This window comes from Uloborus diversus, chromosome 7, assembly GCF_026930045.1.
Source record: "Uloborus diversus isolate 005 chromosome 7, Udiv.v.3.1, whole genome shotgun sequence".
Taxonomy (NCBI): domain Eukaryota; kingdom Metazoa; phylum Arthropoda; class Arachnida; order Araneae; family Uloboridae; genus Uloborus; species Uloborus diversus.
Genome location: NC_072737.1, coordinates 76457427 through 76475385, shown reverse-complemented (window position 1 = coordinate 76475385; position 17959 = coordinate 76457427). Strand labels below are relative to the sequence as shown.

Below are 17959 nucleotides of genomic sequence, written 5' to 3'. Positions count from 1 at the left end.
TATATATATATATATATATATATATATATATATATATATATATATATATATATATATATATATATATATATATATATATATATATATATATATATATATATATATGTTTTAAAGGCTAAGATTCTCGATATTCTTGAATAACTACAAAACGTCAACGGTAGCAGGACTATCAGTATGAGTGACTCTTCCATACGTAAAATTAAAAGTCAAAAAGAAAAGATATCCTTAAAAGTGCAGAACTTAGTTTCATTCATTTTGTGCACCTTAAAGTATTTCATGTTGAATGACAGTTTTTTATTTTTTTAAATACAGTAAAAGTTCAGTTCCTTAGACAGGAAACTGTAGTGTATGGTTAAGGAATGCTTTAGAGCTGTTTGAGGGGTGTTTTTAAGTGTCTAAAAGTATTTGGTATGCTTTAAAAAATTTGTATGCATATATTTTTCCACAACGCGAAATTTCGACTTACGCGAGGAGTCTTGGAACGCATCCCTTGCGTAAGTCGGGATTTGACTGTATTAAAATTGAAAATTAAATTTTTAGTGAAGAATGGAATGCATAATTGTAATTTTAGCAAAGACAATGTTATATTGTATTTTAATACTTTGGGTATTTGAATTCAGCAGCCTAGCTTACATTCTAATAAAGCAAGACTGCTTTATTAGAATAAAGCAAACAAATGCTGATTTCGAAAAAGGTACACATTAAAAATAATGCTTAGGATGAGAAAATTGAGAATATAAACCTTTTCAGAAAAAGGATAATCATTTGTAGTGCGGTGGCAATACTACTCCAGGCATGGTGGCCATGATGTGGAAAAGGGTTGATTATCACTTGGATGTGTGTTGCGCCTTAAACTGTTCACACATTGTTTAGGAGGAAACATTGTTCATAAAGAAAAAGCAAAACATACACATAAGCGATGATTTTCATTCTATGTTTATTTTACAATTATGATTTGACAATAGTTGTGTTAAAAACAGTTTCATTTTCATAATTTTTGAGAGGGAAAATCTTACAAAGATATTTATGTACGTTGGTTTTAACTCACTTTGTACAAGAGCCTCGCAATGATATAAGAAAATCATCAAACCTTTTATTTTAAAAATGTCTTTCAAGTTCAAATAACAGATCTCTGTAGAACGTAAACTTTAAGACTGATTATGAAAATGTAATGATTTGGTCCTCTTAAGCCCTATACCCTTAGGGCTGAAGAGGTTTTAACACAAAGTAAGAGGAAAAATTTTCTTTGTATTCTTTCTGAAGCTGGAAGAAGTGTACTTCGCATCAAATTTATCAATTTCAAATGAACCCGCTAAACTATTTCGTTGCCTCTGGATCAGATGATATCAAGACTTAGAGAAATATATTCGCGACATTAAATTATTTTAACTTAATGATCTAAATGAATTAGTTATCTTAAACCAATCGTATCTTGAAAAACATTATAATGTACCACTTGATAGAAAAAATGGCTTGTAAAGGATTGATATGCAACAGGCGATAAAATTATGATTTAATAATTAACATAAAAACAGCTTTTGACTCAACGCTACGAAACAACAGATTCCTTTTTGAAGTATTACAGATGAAATCAACTATTTTAGTGCTCACCCGTTATGCTATAAACTCCTATTTAAAATATATAATTGAAAAAACGTTTTCCTTCTTGTTGCTTGAATGCGTTTCTTATTCTGAAAAAATATGGAAATGAACTGCGAAACAATAATTGTCTTTGTTTAGACGAAATCGTCTAAAACTTGTTCATTGTCAAAGCATAATTTTTAATGGAAGAGTTTTTCATGTATTTACAGAGGAAAATGGAGTCATTTTAATTATAAAATTCAATGCTTCATCAACAGATGTTGAAAAGTTCGACTTGCTCTAAATCAATATGTCTTTGCTCTAACCAGGCTTCTAATCTATTACAGCTTAGATCAGAAACAAGCTGGATTTGATATCTATCAGTGATGAAGTTCCAGAAAAAACCCAATCAGTTATCACTTGCTGATCAAGAAAACAGTCATGATGACTAGATTTAGACAAACAACGTTCGCTCTTTAAAAAGATAGTCTTCTCGTAGATTCGTAATAGAGTTTCAATCGCGGGTTTTTTCTCATTGATCTTCTTCCCCCACTACGTCGACGTCTGGTTCTTGCAAGCTATCTTCTCTGCTGGATACCATGCCTCGCATATCGTCCAGCAATCTCGAACTTCCTGATGATTGCGGGTCTAATTTTGGATCATCACTCAGTTTTCGGAGTTGTTTCTTGTGCTTCATTCTCCTGTTTTGAAACCAGGTTTTCACCTACATGAGCAGAAAACAAAATTAATTAGAATGATTTAAAATGATAATAGTAATAATAGTTTGAATTCGTTTCCGACAAATTCAAATAACATTTTTTGTGGCCAAGATTGATATAGGGAACTTAAAAAAATAAAAATAAATGATAATTTAAAAAAAACTCTCGAAGAATGACAGAAATGCTTATAAATGACTTTACCTCTGATCAAATATCACAGTACTTGAATAAATATAGCGACGATAAAACAATGTAAAATAGAGGTATAAGGACGAAGATCTTGAAAAGTTCCATTTCAGAAAAAAAAAGGTTTACAAAAGATTAAAATATTGGTAACTTTCATTTACGTGAAATACAAACAAATGATTTAATTAAACTTTCTGAATTGTATACTCCAACGGAACGACATTAAAGGATATTCTGGGAGGAAAATGGACAATAATGTGTCAAAAAGAATTTATCCTCTACGAAAAGTAAGAAATAATAAATAAATAAATGAAATAACAATGACACGAGGGGGCAAAAGGAATAAGACGCAAAAAGATTTATTGTCTGAAAACACACACACAACAAATAATAAAACAAAATGGTCAGGTGACTTGCTATGTATCTACGACAACACAGCAGCGCAGGAAGAACACGAGGTTCATTCGTCATGCAAAGGCAATTGATCACTTGAGTCGCTATCTATTATTCACAAAGAAATAGACTGACAAACGTCATGCCACGACTAAGCAATCCTGATTGCTCAATGAAAAACTAAGATTCACTTAAGCAATCAGAATTTTCTTCTGGGAAGGGGTAGTCCGTGACAACTACCAAGATTTTTCCCTGCAGGGGAGGGAATAATAACGGTTCTTACATTAAAACATTTTTAGCAGCATGACTCTAAACTGAGGATTGGGAGAGTTTGAGGCCCAAAACGTCCTCTTTGCACGTCCCTGCTAAGATTCAATTTACAATTGTGCTGCAGGTACTTGTATGTTCGAATTTAGCATTTCGGAATTCTTTTTGGTCAACTATTTTTAATTGTGCATTTTTTTTCGATCATGTTTTATTAGGAAAAAAAAAGTTTTATTTTATTAAATTGATTGAAATTTCTTGTTTACAAAGAGCAAAGCTGCTCCCTTTCAGAATATGATTAAAATATTTCATCAATAAAACATGATGAACGGTCTACTGAGAGAAACTTTCCTCAGAAGAAGTATTTAAAATCATAAACAAAGAATGAAAAAATCCGCAAAATACCTTCTCCAAACACTAAATTGATAATATAATACTCAACGAAAAAAGCAGTCTAATTTCAAATGCAGATTTATTTAAGTAATTTTCTTTTTACCTCTCTTTAGGTACATATTAGTGAACAAAAACAGCTTCGTATCGCACGGGCCCGATAGTAAAGAGAAAGGTGGAGTTTCATTAAAATGGTTTCGCTTTTTTTTAAATTTTTTTATTTTATTTTATTTTTGGCTCAGCCTATTACAAAGAAGCGGGCTATTACTTAATTAAATAAGATTCTGCTGGCAGCTATGTATGAAATGAGAGGCTTTTTAATTTCGCTTGTACCTTCTTCACGCCGCCGGGCGTCCCGTTTCTTTTCAATTACCGGCCCCTAAGCTTCCACCGATCAAAGGAGAATGTTAGGTAATGAAAACGAAACATTTTTTCTGCGTGTCGATTTCTTCGTTTTTAAGTGCACTCAATTACCGTATTTCGCATGCGCGGAGAAAAACCCTGGGTCTAATTACTAACACTGACGTTTTTCCCTTTTAGGAGTGAATCCGATTAAAGTTAATCGCTGCGTCTCCGTGGAGCCTTTTCTTCTGAACCAATATAATTAACTCCACATTTTTTGAATCATAATTACACTTTTTTTCTCTTCTTTTGAAAGAATCTTTTATGATGAGATTAGGCAGGATTTTAGTAAAAGAGTTAGACTTCGTTAAGGCCCTGCGTAATTCTTTAATGTTTCTTGATTAACATTTTCCTTGTAAGAAATAACGACAGAAGCTGCACTAAAAGATTTGGATTAGCTGTAATGGCCGTTTTAGTGTTTTATTAGCCCTCCTCCCCATTAATTTGAATACTACCATATACCTGCCGAATCTCTATTTGAGAGACTCCCGAATTTTGTTACCCTCTCTCAAACGCACCCGTCAAGTATAAATCTGCAGATTTTTTTTTAAATCAAAAGTATGAAAGGAAAAAAAAACTGATTTTTTAAAAGTTGTTAGAGAATTTAATAAAAAATCTTGACAGTGATGCAGTAGTATTTATTATGAAATGACTAAAATAAGTTACTCAAAAGTATTAAACTGAACTCCAACTCTATCACTTTTCCATTACACTATTAATTTTTAAACTAATTTCTTTCATTACACTATTAATTTTTCAACAGTTATCGTCTCATAGTAATTGCGAAAGTGATGCCACTATTTTGTTCATTTAACTACTTGGAGGCTACCGCACCCTGATCGCTATTGCTGCCCAACCCCTGAGAAGGCAGTTACATTCAGATTTCTTCGCGATCCAAGCACGTTGTGCTCGTTTACCGTATACTGCATCACTATGATCAAACAGATGCAGGTTCCGTAACATGTTCTTGGTAATAATCTATTCAACGTAAAAAAAAAGCATTCGAAAAACTTTTTCTAAGAAATGAGTAAAAGAAGTCAACGTGTATAAATAAAAGCATTAAAAAGATTTAAAACTTTGTCAACAGCTGTTTCGAGACTATTAAAACAATCCTTTTCATCAGTGCATAAAAAGAAAGAATGGTTCACGAAGCCTAACCCTCAACTCCCCAATCTTAAAGCATATTTGCTAACGTAATGGTCAAATCGTAATAAACAATCAAATTGTCGAAGTTAGTGCCCCGAGATTATCCGACTGCTACACACATTAACTAACTAGATGCCATTCAAATAAGAAAAAATCTAATTTTTACACCCACTACGTCCTTTTAACAGCGCCAAATTAAAAACAGATTAGAAAAATTAATTTTTTTCGCCAAATTTGTTGCCAACTTGGCGATATATTGCCAAGTTGGCAACAAATGGACTGGCAAAAGACTGGCAAAATATCGCCAATGGTGGGTTAAATTACATCATCACAGAAGTTGGCATTGAAATTAACACTGAGACATTCCCAGAAGCTGTAAGAGAAGATATCTTTTGGAACATCCAAATGCAGCTAAAAGGGGAAGTGCACAATTTAGACCCCACCAAAAGTATACGTACTGAAAAAGAAGTGAAAAAGAGAGAGATCTTGAAATCCATACCATAGTGAAGTGAGGCAGTGAGAAGAAAAGGGATGAAAGTGAACTTGAAAATTTGAGTTAAAAATGCATGTACAGTAAAACCATTCCTAGCGGAATACCCTCAAATGCAGACAATTTTTAATTCCCCGATTCCAAGGCAAATAACATTATTAAACCCCTATCCTGCGGACAAAAAAAAAAAAAAAAAAAAAAATTGTCCCCTTAATGTCCGCATTTGATGGGTTGTACTGTAGTTCAAACCCTCGATAGGCTTTTATTCGAAAGTTTTCCTAAACCATGCTATATAGCAACACCAACCTAGGTTACAAAAATCTCTTACCACCAAACTACGCATCTCTTGCCCCCAAACAAGTGAGGTTCTCCTACCATTTATACTAGTTACCTCCAAATTTCAAATTTTGGTTCTTGCACCTCTTTGCATCTGGGTGCTTCCTATACGAATTAACTTCATATATTTTACTGAAGAATCTTTTTTGATAAATATAAGCAAAAAAAAAAAAAAAAAAAAAAAAATCCGGAGTATGTTTTTCGGTTGTTTCATAGTAAGTCGAAAATTCCTGTGTCATACTAAGTCGTTTATAGTATTTTAGAAATTCTTGCAATTTCTTTATTAAAGTTTAATTTCTTCTTTTATGTTTGATCTCATGGAATTAATCTCATTGAAATAGTGCTTTGTGATGATCACACGCAAAACAAGACTTAAAAAAAAATCACATACGAAGTCCATCTACTTAACATTCAGAACAAAAATATTAAATCTTTTTAGCAAAACTGATTAAGCTAGTAAAGGAATTTGACTTCTTTGATAATTCTCACAAATTAAATCTTATTTTTTTTTTGCTATAATCTTATGGTAAGTTGGAATTTTGAGTTAAAAAACTGCATACTAATTAAACGAGGAGGGGCAACACAAGTTCTTAAGTCTCTTTAAGTCAAAGTGACGTCATAAGCTCTTTAGTAATTAATGAGTTAATCACAGAAATTATTTTTTTCCCATTGGTTTGCTTAGAAAAACAAAGATGTGGTTTTCTTTAAAAATAATTCCTCATCAAATGCGATTAAAAATTTAAATATTTGATCTGGATGTAAACCAAAATCTTTTTTTATTAATTCATTAAGTAAATTAAGCACTTAAGCATGAAATGTGTTATTTCTAAAGCATCGAGTTATTGAATAAAAAAAAAAAAGCATTTAAATTATCCATTGCACTTTTTACTTATTTCTTTCCAAAATACGTGATAAATAAACTACATATGTATTATGCCGAAATACATACTTTTTAATCCTACATGAAACGATTGGAAGTAACACAAAAATTTATTCACAGTAATGAAAAAAAAAGTTATGATATTATTATTATTTTATGACCATTTTCTAGCCATAATCAAAACTATTTTTTTGTGACAAAGCATAGTAAACAAGAGAGATTTAAAATTCCTAGTGGTTGAACAATTTTTCCTCAGAATTGTATACGAAAAGGTTTGTAAGGCTGAAATGTGTGTAAACCGCTTGAGATTTATCGAGAGGAAAGCAAGATGAACTAAAAAGTTTGAAAAAAAGGTTACTTTAGTTAATCATGTGGGAAGAAAAGAGTACTGAATTGCCGTTCATGGATTAACATTTTGTACTCGTGCGTATATTTCTTAAATTCTATCGTTTTCCTACATTCTATTAAATTTGAAACACTCTTCAATCAAGGTGAAATGATTTTTCACATTCGGGAGAATTCTATGGAAACATTGTGACTGCATTGCAAATTTGCAGGATTTCTTGTACACTATTCATTGAGAAGATATAAAATGGAGGGAGTGAAGATTTTCATTCGTGAAGGAAAGGTCCCAAGTCACTTGATATATTTTAAAGAAAAGCATTGGAAATAATCAGGTTTCATTCGCTAGTTTCACGCAAAACGTGTCAACCATTTGTCGTTGTTGAGTCACGTGACTTGAGGTCTCTGCCCAAGCCTTTGCTAAGTCAATGATTGAACTTGCTCCCTCCATTTACTAATTCCTGCTCTAAAATCCTGATCCAAAATGGGGCTTTAAAAAACCATCGTTATCCTAACAGAGGTATTTAGCGAATGTTTCGTTGTCTTAAAGGAGTTTTTAGGGCTGTGTCCTTTTTCTGGATGGAGTGAAATTTTCACGGACTGTGTTCTTTCTATAATGGAACTTTTACGAATTGTATCTTGACTGAAATGTGGGCTCTTAAGGATGTGTTCTTTTGGAACATGTCCTTTGGTAGGACTTTTTGCGTCTCTATCTTTACCTCCTGGGACTTTTGAGAAAGGTGTTATTAATTTACTTGGCATTTTACAGATTTTGTCCTTATCTAAATGCAATTATAACGGACTCAGGCTTTGTCCCAAGAAACCCTATCCCAGTGGACAGGACCGTGGCCTTACCTCAATTGAAACTTTTAGAAAAAGAATGTTAAAAACATTAAAATCTGAATGAATTAGTAAGATGAAAGTTTAAATAAATAAAATGTTTAAATAAGTTAAGGATTAAATTGGTTGAGTGAATCTGAATGTTTGTGAATGAATGTTGTTCATTCACTTATTCATTACTTTAATTGTTCACTCTTTCATTTTCGTATGAATTCATTTACTTATTCGTTCATTCACTTATTAATTCAATCAGTTTTTCATTCATTCACTCACTTATGCATTCATTCATTTATTCCCTCCTTCATTCACTGATTCATTCATTTATTCCATCATCATCAATTATTTTCAATGCAGTATGTTTGGACATTAGTCTAACGTCGTACGATGATAAAATAGACATATTAAAGACACACACACACACACAAAAAAAAAAAAAAAAAAAAAAAAAATGAAAAATGAAAAATGAAAAATCGAATTGTTCAAAAGATCTCAAGCTCCTCAGTATCAGGAGTAGATTCCATTTTGCGTTAGAACTGGCTAGACGGGGAGATGTTCAGCATTTACTGCCGTTCCATCGTACCAAGACGGCAGAGGGGGAAAGTAGGGCTATCAGAAGTCGGGTAGAGACGAGCATAAAGACAATCATGCAGTTTCCGAACGAAATTCAGTCACAGTTCTGCCTCGAGGGAAGTAGTATCTCTTTTATTTAGTACCATACACTCAATCACGGAGCATTCACTTACTCAGTTATTCGTTGTATCAAATTTTTTCTTATTCGTTTACTTATTCAAATATTCATTTATACTCTCATTCATCACACGCCCTTTGATTCATATAATTTTCTCTCATTAATTCCCATTCCAGCAGTCACTCACGTTCATTTGTTCACCAACCCATCAAATTATTCATATATTTTTTTTTTATTCAAAAAATTATTGATCTATTAATTTATTATTCACTAAAATATTCATCCCTGTATTTCATTTCATTATTCATCTATTCGAGAAATTGTTCATCTATTCAGTCTTTTTTCATTAAAATGTACACCAATTAATTTACTCAATTTATTTAATATTCATTCATTTTTAAGCAACTTTTTCATCTATACATTTATTTATTCATTCAGAAAAGCTGTTTATTTATTTATTCATTCACAAAGACAATTCATTTATTCATTAATTTGTTCATCCATTTATTTCTTAAGTAACTAAAATATTCATAAATTCGATTCTTCATCACATTATTCATTTGTCCTTTATTTATCAAATTATTCATCCTTTCATTAAATAATTCATCTATTCATTACATTTCTCATCTATTCATTTTTTAAATAATTTACATATTCATTCCTTTAGTCATTCATTCATACATTTATTAACTTATAAATTAATTTAACATTTATGAATTCATTTATTTATTGTATCATTAATCTATTCATTTACTTATTAAATTATTCATCTATTTATTAATTAAATTATTCTTATATTCAGATTTTTATTGAACCACTGAAATATTCTGACATTAAAGTATTTATTAATTCATATTGTTATTAAATGCTCGACCATTCAGTTATTTATAAAATTATTCACCTATTTTATTTCTTTAGTGGCTCATTCATCAATTTATGTATTCCATAATTTACCACTAACCCATTTTTTAGTCATTATATTATTCATCAATTTATTTATTTACTAAATCATTCAAATATTCTACAATTCATCTATTCATTAAGTTATTCATCTATTCATTCAACTATTAATCGATTATTAAATTATTCATCCATTCATTTCATATATCATTAGAATATTCATCAATTCATTTTGTGGTTCATTTATTCAATCTTCATTATATTTTTATTAATTCATTAAATTAGTCATTAATTTATGAAATTATTCAACCATTCATTTTTTAATTCATTGAAATCTTCATCCATTCATTTCTTTGATCATTAAAAATTTCATCAATCCATTTAATTATTTATATATTCATTAAACGATTCATATGTTTATTAAATTATTCATATATTCAATACAATATTCATTTATTCATTAAAATATTCATCAAGTCATTTGCTCCTTAGTTCATTAAATAATTCATCTATACAATCATTTATTAATTGAAATCTTATGTCATTTAATTATTCATTAATGCATTTAAATGTTCACCTATTTTTTCATTGAATTATGTATCAATTCATTAAACTATTCACACGCTCATTTCTTAATTTATTAAAGTATACATCTGCTCATTTAATCTATTCATTCATTAAACTTTTCATCGATTCATTAAGTTATTTATCCTTCCATTTCTAAATTCACTGAGATATTTATCAATTCATTTAGTTGTTCATTTATTAATAACATTTTTCACTTATTCATTAAATGATTCCTTTTCTCATTAAATTATTCATGCATATATTTCTGAATTAATTAAAATGCTCACCTATCATTTACTTATTACTTCATTTAATATTCATCCATTCATTAATTCATTACATTTTGAATCTACTCATTTATTTATTAACTTATTAAAAATTATCTCATTCCTTTTTTCATTAATTCATTTAGCTGTTCATCTGATCATTTATTCATCACATTAATCATCAATACATTAAATATATTCATCTATTCATTAATAAATCCATTACAATAGTAACTTAATTTAATTGCTCATTTTATCTTTAAAATGTTCATCTATTCATTAAAGAATTTATTCATTTATTAATTCATATAATTGACCATCTATTCATTTCTTAGTTCTATTAAAAATCCATCGATTCATTTACTTATTTATTCATTTATTACCAAGCAATTCATTGTTTCATTAAAATAATCACTTATTCAAAAAATTGTTCATTCATTCATTCATTAAATGAATTAATCACTTATTTTATAAATTATTAAAATATTCATCAATTAATATACACATTAATCCATTTAATATTCATCCATTCATTTATTCATTGTACTATTCATCCAGGCATTATTACTATTTATATATTCACTTGCTTATTAGATCATTCAAATATTCTGCCGTTCATTTAATCGTTTATTCATTTAATTTTTCATCCATTCATTTTTCATCAAGCTGTTTATCAATTCATTAAAATATTCATTGATTCATTTTATTATTCATCTCTAAATTCATTAACATTTATTAACTCCTTTAAGTGTTCATTTATTCATCAAATTTGTCATTTATTCCATAAATATTCATTAAATTCTTCATCCATTCATTTATTAATTCATTAAAATATTCATCAACTGATTTACTCTTTTTTATTTAATATTCATTCCCTCATTTATTCATTGTATTATGTATCTATTCATTTACTCACGAAAACATTCAAATATTCCGCCATTTATTTATTCATTTTTTTGTTTAATTATTTATCTATTCATTTTTTCATTTCATATTAATTCATTAAATTATTTATCCATTTTATTATTTCTCCATTCATTTACTCATTAATTCATTTAATATTCATTAAATTATTCATTTATTCATTAAGCTATTCATATATTCCTTTAAAAAATCTTTAAAATATTCACCAATTTATTTCATTGTTCATTTATTAAATGAATCATTCATTTATTTATTAACGTTTTCGTCCTTTCATTTCCTAATTCAAAAAAAAAAAAAAAAACTTTTCAATTCATTTACTCATGGCGACATGAGCTGTAATCGCGATATACATTATACCAATACCTTCCGCAAAATATTGATTTTTCTTTCTATATACGTATTTTTAAAAAATGTAAGGCAAATTTTAAGAAGATATGAAATTGAAAAATATTAATAGCATAATAATATTTTATAAAAATATTATTAAGTCAATAATCAGTGTTTAATAGAAATTTTTTCTATCTTGCAATATTTCAGTCTCCTACTTAATTCTCAAAATATGGATTTTTTCAATTTTAAGTTAAATTTTTCATTTTAAATATAGGGGAAGGTTGGCGTCAATAAACCACATAACAGTTTTCGATTTTTTAGAAGGGAAATTCGATTCAAATTTCTTGTTAATTATAGGAACAATTTCTCAGTATATTTGTCTTTTAATAATAATATTCACTTTTATGATAAATATACACAATAAAGAATGAATATTAAAAATAAATATTTTAGCATGTGGTCCATTCATGGCTACCGGTTGCTATGGGTGGACCATCGATTTTCCGTCGATGAACCACATTCTTAAATTAAAAAATCAATGCGTAACTTACAAGTATTTATAACAGGTGATCAATAAACACTATAAATAACAATAAGTTATAGAAATTATAGATTTATTTCCTAAAATGTTTTTTTTTTCAGGTAAGAGATACACACACACACCAAAAAAAAAAAAAAAAAAAACCAGCACGCACACAACACACAACTGTTGTCATCACAACTCGTTCCCAACTTTATATTTTCCCAACCTGTGCAACACTTTTTAGCTAATATCTTTTCAACCTCTTTTGAACTGTTGAGAAATTTGTTAAATCAGGTTTGAAAATTTTCGTTTGACGCAAGATTGTATTTGCTCTCTAAAATATCAGAGAACATTTTTGACCATTTTATTACTGAGACCAGAAGATTAAGTATCAAACTACCAAAGACTATAGCATTAACAGACTTTTTGTCTTAATTAAATCTGTGGGACATGTTATTTTTCTCAGCCTTTTGATAGGCCAATTCCCCCAGTTTTTCAGAAGTAATTCCAAAAACTTCTTCTCTAGTTTCAAAATATGATTCACTAATCATATTCTTATTTCGGAGGGCTTATCTCCTAAATTTTTAATAAGTGACTAGGGTAACAACGAAACGGTTTTTATCTTTCATGCGACTGTTTAAAGTTAAGCTTTCAGGGCTCTATATTGTCGGCAAACTACGTTAAGGTCCATACCACCATTTCTGTAACCTACTGTATCACGTTACATGCTCTCACTGGCCATATATTTTACTATTTTTTGCATTTTTTTTAACAGCAAAAGTATTTGATACTGTAGTATTATGTTTTAAATTATTAATAAATTTTCTAAAAAAAATGCCTTGAAATTATAATAAAGTATAAGAGTTTTCATAAATTACTGAATTTTTTTTCAAATTTTCTTATCACGGGACACAGGAGCGTCCCGGCCCCGCCAAGGAAACCAAACGTCAGCAGCCCACAGAAGCAAATCCACCGCCAAAGACGAAAGAAAATAAAGCGACCAAGAACAAGATTACGCGACAGAACGAATTGGGGTTTTTTGGGTTTTTCACCCCTCTGTATCTCAGCCCCATGAAGACCCCCGGAGTTGATTTTTGGTACACTCAATTTATAGAGGCCCCTGACGCCGTAAACCAAAATACAATCCCCTAGACCATCAGGGGGAGGAGGTATTAAAGTTATAAAATCGCTGTTCAAAAAAGTTTTCGCTTTCTTTGACAGGGCTACAGCCCAGACGAAAAAAGGAATCAAGCTGAAATTTCTCACACACATTCCTTGTGCCCTACTGATGTGCCTTTTGTGCCATTTGACCCCCTCCCCTTCCCCCCTCGTTTTTACCCCCCAAATTGTACCTTCCCGGGGTTCTATTACAGCCCCCGGGGGCTACGGTAATGATTTTTTGTATACATATTCTTGGGGGAGCCATTGAGTACATATACAAAAATTCAACCCCCAGGAACATCATGGGCCGGAGTAATTAAAGTTTGAAAATCACTAATTTTCCCTAAATTCTTATGTTCTTACTCTCAGCTCATAGGGTTTGTTTATCTCGGACTGCAATTGCAAGGTTAGAACAGATCTAACAGTTATTCCAAAGTTGTTTTAGGAAATGAAATTCAATCAAGACTAAAACATATCCAACAGTTGCAACTAGATGTTAAATCGCGAATGCCACAACGACTGCGCATGCGAGCAGACTTAGCTCATTGGGCTTTCTGTTTTCAGATTCTATGTTGTTTGTTTATACTTAAGCAGAGAAACAAATTAATGAATGCGATTAGAATGCTGTCCTCCCCCCCCCCCCCCAGTTTCGCGGATACAAAATTTCTTTTCTTCCTGTTTTTCAGTTTTGATATATTTATGGAGGGAAGAAATTTTAAATGTCGGCGCGAAACTGGGGTTAAACCATTACAATATTTTACGCGACAAATTATATGAAACTGTACGCATATGAATATGGCACATATAACTTTTTAATTGAAAGTGAAAAATAGCACTTTTTTATATTGGTTTGCTTATTTTCTAAATTAATGAATTTTTCACAAACAATACATAATGAATTGAAAATATATGAAACACGTGTGTGGATATCCGTGCTTTGCAGTAATTTGTTAGCTGATAAATTTTTTGCAATTAATTTAAGCAAGACTTTTAATGAGCTTAGTCCGCGCGCAACATGCGCATTCGCTATGGCAAATTTGGGTTATCCGTGATTTGACATCGAGTAAAGTTGTATAGATCTTCTGACACATTCAATTTTAAAATTTAATGGCTTAGTTGTTTTTTTTTTTTTTGCTTGGTGATAACATGCGTTATTTCGTTTTTTAAATGAACTTTTAAAGAAAACTAGGTATTAAACAAGACAAAGACTTCTTTCAAGAAAAAGATAAATCAGCAAACAATTAAAATTATCCCATAACACGTAAAATAATCCACGATTTAAGAAAAAGTGTAATTAAACAAAATGTGAAAACCTAGATTAAAATAGCCCTCAAGCGGTAAAACATTTAAAGAAACCTTCATGAAAATGTTGAATAATCTGTCAAATAAAGAAACTGTAATAGAATTTATTGCGAAGTTGTAAAATACTCGAAAGCAATATAATTTAAAGAATCTTAATAGTCAGAAAATAACTTGACGTAAAGTTAGGCTAGACATTATTGTTCCTTAAAAACACAAAACAGCGATTTTTCAATTGAAAATTTTTTGACTTGATGTTCTCAATTCTAAAAATACAAAGTAATAATATCAATGCAAAAAGATGTGATATCTCATCAAAAACAACCCTGTTGTAAAAATTTCCACGCCAAGAAAACCTTTAACTTTTCCGCACAAAAAAGAAAACCTGCATCCTAAACCCAAAAACCCTCAGCCATAAAAAGTTATGATATCTAGTTTGCCCGCCAAGTATCTGCCAAACTATCATCCTCCCTCTTCTCCTTTTTCAGCACAGCTACTTCCATTAGAACTTCCTCCCACCTTCAACTCTTCAGAAATATGGATAGATCTTTTAAATTGTTTATCTTGTTTGGCGGGAAGCTTTTCATAGTGAAGTGGTTGCTTGGTGAGCAAAAAGCTTCCCGCCAAACAAGATAAACAATTTAAAAGATCTATCCATATTTCTGAAGAGTTGAAGGTGGGAGGAGGTTCTAATGGAAGTAGCTGTGATGAGAAAGGAGAAGAGGGAGGATGATAGTTTGGCAGATACTTGGCGGGCAAACTAGATATCATAACTTTTTATGGCTGAGGGTTTTTGGGTTTAGGATGCAGGTTTTCTTTTTTGTGCGGAAAAGTTAAAGGTTTTCTTGGCGGGGAAATTTTTACAACAGGGTTGTTTTTGATGAGATATAGGTGTTACTGCTGTGACGACTCATGATGAAACATGAGGTGTGGGGAATTGTACTTGAAAAGGCACTCTTTTAAATTCAATGGTCAAGTTTAGATGATCAGTGATATTCAAAGTATGTTATAACTAAAGGAGAATCTCAATAATTAATAAGATACTGGTAGAATTCTTTTCTGACCGATTAACAATATGATTAAATAATTGTATCTACTTGACGACTCTGCAGTAGACTTTTTTCGGACAATGGAAGGAACTAAAACTGATTACGCGTCTGCACAAGCTCTGGTACGGGAAATATCTTCGCGGTCTAGTCATGGAACCGGTTCATTGAAGGCAACCTTCCCCTACTATTTTTTTATTATTCATTTGCAAATGCTGGTTTAAAAAGGTGTTCGCGAATAATTTTTGAACTTGATATTTTATTTAAATGTATTTGTAATTTGTTACAAGATTAATCGAAAAAATCATTTCTTTTTGAAGATTATTATAAATTTTAGGCTTCCGGCTAGGCACCTAAATATTTTTTAATTTACGTAAACATTTTTGTGGTTTATGTGGGGCTATAGGGGCAACGTTTTATCAACATGAAACTTTGAACGTACAAGAAAAAAAAAAAAAAAAACGGATTAGTACAGTCTTGGTTTACACTTTAAGGCGCAAATCGGCACGTGTTGCCGTTGTTCAAATGATATGAAATTTTTTTTACAATTGTTTTGTCCAAAAAAGAAAAATATAAGAGAGTGGTGAGTGGCTTAAAAAAACGACTTTTGTTCTTTTTTTTCGGACACCCTAGTGATCACCCCACCTTTGGGGGACTTTCCACCTGTAATTTTTCAAAATTGATCATCGGTGATTATTGAAGTTCAAAAACGCGCAATCTTAGACGAGTTTTGATGATGTTATCGGAAGGGAAATTTGGGATTCTCAGCCTGAAATGTTTCGGAATTTGAGTTGTAATCGAGATTTGTAGTCCAGGATGTATAGTAAAAAGTAAGTAATAAAAATCAATCTCTCCTCCATTAAAACATTTCTGGATCCGCTCTTGGGTGTCGAACAGTTGAAATAAGAAAAATGAACCCTGCTGAAAGCCTTAATGTAAAATGTACAAAAGTTAATTTAGTGCAAAGATTTTATTTGCTAACAAGAAACATTTAAATTTAAAACTGTTTGGGGGAAAAAAACAGTCGCTTTGATTGACTGCTGAAAGCATCAGGAAATTCAAATGGAAAACAAAATAAAGATTAGAATTTTAATTTATTATATCCAAAGTCGTTAGTTAGTAGGAAAGGAGTAATTTTTGTATTTTTAAAATTATTCAGTTCATCTGGGCTTACCTTCCAACTAACCAAATTCGTTAAATATCTTAGATAATCGTGCATATTTCAGTACTGTCACAAACCTTTTCGTCCCAAATCATTCCTTTTCAAAGTCGTTAGTAAGTAAATAAAGCAGTGATATAAAGACTTCAATGAAAACTTTTATGAGAATAAGAGATGGGAAAAATAAGTATTTTGATTCCAAAAAATTGTTTTTTAGAACTTTGCCAGTATTCTCTTGCAGGAATAATTGATTTTCATTTAAAATTTATTCAAAATGGTCAAAAATTTTGAAAAAAAATTCAGAAATGAATTGGCAAAAGGTGTCGAAACGCACACCTTAAGATATGCAGAAGTGAATAATACCAATAATAATTGCTAATTATTAAATGCGTAACACTTGTAAAGGCAGCAATATTTTGAAATGATAGTGATAACAGTAATAACGAGAATAACTGTTAGGATAACATTAATGATAGCAAATTTCTTTGTGAAGCAAAGTATTATTGTGTGTAACAGTATGAATAGGAAGAAAAAGGTATAAATAAGAGCTATATTAATTATAATAATAATAAATTATAAAAACAGGTAGTTTTACTTTTGGTAATAGTAAATACTTATAGAGAGAGCAATATCAATCGTAATAATATGTTTAGATGCATATGATTTGAAAAGGATGTAATGTAAAAGTAATAATAAAAGGAATAAAAATTAAAATGAAACAAAATAAAATAAAAAAAATAAAAAAATGAAAATAGTAATAATAATAATGGTAACAGCACTATCTGCAGTTATAATAACAGTAATAACAATTGCAATAATAGATGTAAGACAGAGTAACCAGTAAGATAGCTGAAGTTATCAACATTTTCGAAGTTTTTCATTCATAAGAATTTGTTGTAGATTAAAATAACTAAGTAATAATAATAAAATTGATATTTTCAAAACTGTTTAACTAAATTTAATGGAAAAATTATTGTAATTAATTATTGTAGCGTGGAATTTTTTTTTCACTCTCCTTCAAATAAAAAAAAAAAAAAAAACTAGTAAAAGCAAAGTGCTTAATCTACTTGTCAAATGTTGCCAAATTCAATATTTCTGAAATTTAAAACTTAATATGGGGAAGGTTT

At 30.1% G+C, this 17959-nt stretch overlaps 1 protein-coding gene across 1 annotated transcript in view; it reads right to left on the bottom strand.

The window, feature by feature from the left end:
• Positions 1–1913: 1913 nt before the first annotated feature.
• Positions 1914–17959, bottom strand: part of LOC129226747 (brain-specific homeobox protein homolog) — a 79917-nt gene continuing 63871 nt past the window's right edge. The window contains exon 3 of the mRNA XM_054861378.1: positions 1914–2305. Coding sequence (XP_054717353.1) covers positions 2114–2305 — 192 coding nt within the window. The 3' untranslated portion in view covers positions 1914–2113. The remainder of the gene's footprint in view (positions 2306–17959) is intronic.